The 6,398-nt window shown below is 37.7% G+C and overlaps 1 protein-coding gene across 1 annotated transcript in view; it reads right to left on the reverse strand.

Moving 5' to 3' along the window:
* The window catches only part of LOC137982110 (uncharacterized), a 6,883-nt gene extending 5,251 nt beyond the window's left edge, over positions 1-1,632 (reverse strand). Inside the window, exons 1-3 of the mRNA XM_068829169.1 lie at positions 1,596-1,632; positions 816-875; positions 296-347 (exon numbers count right to left, since the gene is read on the reverse strand). Coding sequence (XP_068685270.1) covers positions 296-347; positions 816-842 — 79 coding nt within the window. The 5' untranslated portion in view covers positions 843-875; positions 1,596-1,632. The remainder of the gene's footprint in view (positions 1-295; positions 348-815; positions 876-1,595) is intronic.
* Between the last annotated feature and the right edge of the window lie 4,766 nt (positions 1,633-6,398).

Consider the following 6,398-nt stretch of genomic DNA (forward strand, 5'->3'; position numbering starts at 1 on the left):
TTTTTACTTTTAGCTCTCAAATTGTACTAAAAAAATGCAAGCTGCACAGAAATTGTTTGTTGTTTATGTACCTTGTTCTCGGTTAACCTTGTAAAATTTATAAAGTTTTCAATTAAAGAGAAAATAAAAGATTCAACAACGATTTGAACAGTAAGTGCGCCGTGTAAAGTTAATGCTAAAGAATAAGGTCAATGATTGACTTTTCCCCTCGGTTAAAAACACATCAACAACGACAGTTTACAAAAACTGTGCACCCTAAAAAACCTAGGAAAATTTGTACATTAAATATACTTACAAACAGGGTCGCTAGCAGCGTTTGGAGGATTGACAAGGAAAGCACATACGGCCTGCCAAAGAACGGAAAACATACAAAGTCTAACTCTGGATAAGAAAGGAATAGAAAGAGAGAAAGACAGAACGAAAGAAAGACAGAAAGGGCACACAAACAAACAAAGGAATGAGGAAAGGAGAGTACCAAACGAATAAACAATTAAGATGTACAAAAAAAAGGGTCATTAAGTAAAATAAACAAATAAGTGAGAGCTGATGACGTTCTATTGACAAAAAATTGAGTCTTATCAAGCGTTTGGTATCAAACTCATTTAAGTTGTTGCCAGATGGGTCGATGTCTATGCTCAACCAAAATAACTTGGTAATGGAGTGTGTGTGTGTGTGTGCGTTTTTTTTTGGGGGGGGGGGGGGCGGTGGGGGTGGGGAAAGGGGGCTGGGGGATAGGATGGAGTAGGGGCATGATAATTAGATTCCAAGTGACAAGTTCAGTTAAAGAAAAGTTAGGAACTAAAGGATAGGCTTACCAAAATCGGAAAACTCTTCAGAGGCATTGCAAATTGCAGGAGGTTTGTCAACAACTGGGCCTGTGAAAGAATACATTCCTCTTCAAAACAAATCTCAAACTAGCCCTATCAATAATAAAATTACACCAAAAGCCCACGAAACTTTACTTCATTGGGGTAAAAACTAAGAAACTTTACCAAAGAGGCTGGCAAGGTAGCTATAAGTGTGTTGGGCAGGCTGATGCCACATTTTGGGTACAAACAAATTGGCTGTTTTTCATTAGTGGGCTAAAACTCTCAACCTCGTTCCAAAGGTCTATCAAAGTGAAGCGTGGACGCTTTAAACTTCAACATTAGCACATTATTGACCCAGCTCGATGATGTTTACTATTAATGGGAACAGCTGTATGTGTAAGATCTAAACGCCCAGTCATTAGCCCCATGATTGTAGTTGTCATTCAATTTCCTTCGTCGTGCGTGCAGAATCAAAATCAAATCAAATCAAAAAGTAGACACCTAAAATTGCATCAAAGCGGCAAGTCACTTAAGCCAGCTGATACAAGACTCCAAATGAAACTTTTACATGTAATCGTCATCAACAGTGATGGCAAGGCAATTTTAGATTTAAAAATTTAGCGTATATTCTTGACGACAAGTGGGGACTTACCTGAGCTTACTAATTAAATTTAGCAAAAGCAATGAGGTGAGTTAATTCCCTAAACAGCATTCAACAGGATATAAACACTTACACTCCACTGCCTTAGATGAAAAAAGAACAAGTGAAAATACTTATTAACTTACCAAATAACGCAAAGTCTGAAGGTAATACTCACTCCGCCAGCCTCAGAGAAACACTGGAGTATCCGAAAACTGACGGCCTATTTAAGTCAAATTTTACTGCATAATCATGAAGAGTAACGGTCCATTAAATGTCTGAGGATGTCTAAGAATGTCTGAGAATCTCTTCAATCAAGTAAGGAAGCGTAAAGTAGTAATGTAAGCTAATATTTCACTGTCAAAAGGAGCACTGAACTGTACAAGCGAGGACGTGATCCCAAGAACGTGGCGTGGGACACTTAGAAGCTTATTTGCATTAAGGAGGCTTTGGTTCTTTAGAGAGACGCACACAAATCACGAACAAAAATTGTCAGACGCTCTGAGCAATGCTTTTAATTGTCTCTCGGCAGGCATTGTCTCCGATTAGTAGAAAAATATTCTTCTTAAAATCTTTTCGAGAGGAACGCATACTACTGCATTCATGAGTGGCCAAAATAGAATAATCGTAGTGCAAGCTATGTTTTCACCATCTTGGATAAGTATATAAAGCTATTAGTGTTTGTTCTCAATTCATAATTTGCTATCTGATGATGACGATGATGATGACGATGATTACGATAATGATGTTGATGCTCCTACTTTGCCTTATAAGCCCTCATAATAAACAAATTAAAGATAAAAACTGAGTCTTGATAACAATTATCAGTGTTTCAGAAGATGTACCATCAAGTCAAATCTAAAATTTGCAAAAAAGGCCGAAAAAGGCGTTACGAGGCCTTGCAGCAATGATGATACCTTGAAGAATCAACAACTATTGTGAAAACTGAAGACATTTTTCTATGATTTCTACGAGTAAATGAATGAGCTCTAGGGAATTTAATCAAGTGTTCGATAGTGCTTGAAATGTGGCGTTGTCCACTATTTTCTTGAGATAGCCTCCATTTAGTATTTACGTAAATAAAGTAAGACACGCTGCTTCTTGAATACATTATCAAATTACGAGCAAGGACTCTATGTAGGTGCGCAATCCATCACTGATAGATTGCGCTGTGTTCGTTGGGGTCGGACTTTCAGGTATTATATATTCAAACCACTTCTCAGAGATCTCAGAGAAAACAATACTGCTATTGCGTTTGTTTTACAATGGAATTTGTGGTGATTTTCTCTTACACATAGATATTGCTTCAGAGATATTCTGTTAAAAGAAAGTCTTTTAAAAAAGCTATTTGTGTGGTGTGTTATTGAAGTATGTCTGACCCTATTATTTCCATTTCCTGTCTTCGTCGAGTGCATGAAAATGAAAACACCACACAAAAGGAAAAATAAAAATGAAATCACCACACATCCCATTGTAAAACATTAACCCAATAGCCCTATTGTTTTCTCTGAGAAGTGGTTCCTGAAAGTGCGACCGCAACAGACCGCAAGCGACAAAAACAGAGTCCTTACCATCAGTAATAGATTGAGCACCTACAAAGAGTCCTTGTCCGTGAGTTGCTAATTGTTGAAGACGATTCCAGTACAAACGGCAGGAAGTCTTACTTTATTTGCGTGGATATTTAATCGATATTTAATGAATACTAACGCAAGAAAACAGTCGACAACGCCATATTTCAAGCATTTCATTGCACAGATATATTTTAGTTTTGTGAGGTTGCCACAGTTAATGGCTTTTTAACTAATCTCGCTTCTTTTGTACGTGTTTTAGTTCAACATTTTCCCCAGTAAGTCTACGGCCGAAGGCGGAGAAATCAAAACGACGAGAGCGGGTAAACAGCCTCCTTTTTGATGCGTAATCATTAACGGCAATTGTTTGTCTGTTAAAAAATTCTATAATTGTTTCTCTCAAGCAAAAAGGGCGAGACATTTCATACTATGTGGTTAAAAGAGAAAATCGTCTCCAGCCGGCATTGTTACGCAAGGAAGTGAACTAAAACGAAAGCTAGTTACTCCCTGATTTTTTAGAGGAAAGTGCATACAAACAAGCAACGGTTTGCCTGCTTACAAGTAATTTCACTGACACCAATTTAATTCTAAGGTTATCTCTTTCAAAAGAAGCACTGAACTGTACAAGCCAGGACTAAATAAAATCTTTTTAAGTGCCTGTTCCCAAGGAAGTGGCGTGGAACATTCGGCTTCGAAGCATATTTGCATCAAAGAGGCTTTGGTTCTTCAAACAGACCAGCACAAATCACGAACAATCAATGTCCAGTCCTCTGAGCAATACTTTCAATTGTCTCTCTTCGAGAGAAACGCATACTACTGTATAGGACGTTTTCAACCACTCTCTCGGGGCACCAATAACGACAGAGAAATGTACGACTTCTGGTGGACGAACAAAAGAAGGTAATGAGAGATCTTTTGTTTCCGTCCACCAGCATGGCGGCGATGACGTCACGTGAAAACCTCCTATTCATGAGTGGCCGAAAAAGAATGATCTGCCGTAGTACAAGCTATGATTACACTATCTTGGATAACTATATAACGCTATTAGTGTCTTTTGGAAATGTCGTTACATTCTACTCAATTTGTTGTGCTTGCAGAATGTCTTAGTTGTGTAATGTTCTCCGTGATATATTTGTTTGGCTTCGAAAGTATTTAGAGTTTTAATATACTCATTTTCAGGTCAGTTTGTTTCCTTGTCAGAACAGTTTCGCTTTAATGAAGTTTAGTTTCGTTGTCGGCAGGTTCTTTAACTTATCAGCAACGCTTAGTGCAGCCATTGCCCAGCTTAAAAACAAAGTTTTATTCGCTTTCAGTTATTGTTGACCCCCCTGTTGACCACTCGTCGCCAAAGCACTGAGTTCTCCCAAGGAGTTCAGCAACCTAAAATAAAGCAAGTTGAAAACCATGCTGGAGTTTTTCGTACCCTTGCGGAGGTTCTGGTGTATAAAGGGAAACTTTCGGAATTATAACAAGCGCGATTTCCGGTTAAAATACCACTCGCCTAAACCAATGAAACTATAGAAATTTCTTTGCCTGTAGTGCAAGTTTATAAGCATTTTAAAGCCTAAACTTTAAAGGAAATTAATCTGGAGCAAACGGTAATAACATCTCTTGAAAGCTAAGTGATAATTAAGGTTCACCGTTTCTTATTTTGTTTTTAATTCTCTGTACGCAATGCAACAGTCAAAATAGCGGTAAAAATATGAATTTCTGTTGCCAAAAGTGTTAAGAAATCTCATTTTAAAACATTATTTGGATGTTGCTGTTACTTAATCATATGCACAACTCCTTTCTTTACCTTCCTGCATTTGGAAAAAAAGCTTTAAATCGAAAATGGCTACCGTAATATACTTCTAATTGGATCTTTTTAAACAGCTTTCAATTAACTGCGTAAGCCAACTTGGACCACCAACAAACAAAACTGAATTAGATACACCTAAGTTCTATCAAAGCGGCAAGCCACTTAGACCAGCTGAAACAAGACTCAGTGGAACTTTTATGTCGAATCGTCATCAACAGCGATGGCGAGGCAATTTTAGTTTTACAGTATATTCTTGAGGACAAGCAAGGATTTACCAGAGCTTGCAAATTAAATTTAGGAGAGGCAACGCTAAGGTGGGGTAGTCTGAAATTTCAGCCGTCTCTAGGGTGAAGACGGCTGAAATTTCAGACTAAATGTGGGGTGAAACAATTTCCTTGACAGCATTTTAACACTTACACTTCACTGCCTTAGGAGAAAAAATGAACAAGTGAATCTTCTTATCACCTTACCAAATAACGCAAAGGCTGAAGGTATTACACTGTAGTAACCGAAAACTGCCGGCCTATTTATGGCAAATTTTAATGCATAACCATGAACAGCAACACTGTTTGTCTGTTTACAAGTTCTTGAATTTCGTTAATTTCTCCTAAGCTAAACGGCGAAAAAATTGATACCGTGTGGTTAAAAGAGAAAATTGTCTCAAACGGGAATTCTTGCACAAGGAAGTAAACTGGCTATACAAAACGAAAGCAGATTACTCCCTGATTTTTAAGTATATATCAAGTAAATAAGTAACTAACTTTATTTATCCACAAATCGCATATGAGCGAAGGCTCGTTGAAATGCAAATGTGCAATAAAGGATTATTTTACAGAAAGTAACATGAATGAAGTGTTTAAGATGAAAAAATTAAAGGATAATGTTGTTAATGTTTTCGTTTGAATGGAATACAGTTACATTCAAGTGAGGATGATAGAGATGTCTGCTTCAAATTTCTCCTGAAAACATTTATATTCTCTAATGTTCTAATGTTGTCGGAAATATTGAAGGATGAAATTGGTCTTGGGAGGAGCAGCTTAAAATGGCCGCGGAGACTGTGTTTAAGGCTTTGCAGGATGAACATTTCGCAAATATAATGCGATGCGCATGCTTGGTCATGAATACTCTTGTAGACCAGAATAAGGGCTTGTTCGATGCGTCGATGTTCCAGGTTCTTTAAGCTTGCAATCTTAAGCAGTTCTTCGTAGGAAGTTGATTTCGTAATATTCAGTAAAGTCCTCAGAGCGAATGCATTTGTTGTTTCTAGTTTAGTACATGCACAACCCCTTACCCAATCCCATAAGGAAGGATGAAAGCTTTGAAGAGTTTAATCATAATTTCTATGGGCGTCAATTTCCTGATTCGACAAAGGATTGAGACTTTTGTGTTCACTTTATGGCAGATGTCTTTGATATGAGTTTGAAAAGAGAAGGAACTGTCCATAGTGACTCCGAGAAGCTTTGTCTTAAAAAGAGTGCTTGCAAACAAGCAACTGTTTGCCTACTTACAAGTAATTTCATTGACACCAATTTGACTGTGAGGTTATCTCTTTCAAAAGGAGCACTGAACTGTTCAAGCCA

This window comes from Montipora foliosa, chromosome 13 (genome assembly GCF_036669935.1).
Source record: "Montipora foliosa isolate CH-2021 chromosome 13, ASM3666993v2, whole genome shotgun sequence".
Lineage (NCBI taxonomy): Eukaryota > Metazoa > Cnidaria > Anthozoa > Scleractinia > Acroporidae > Montipora > Montipora foliosa.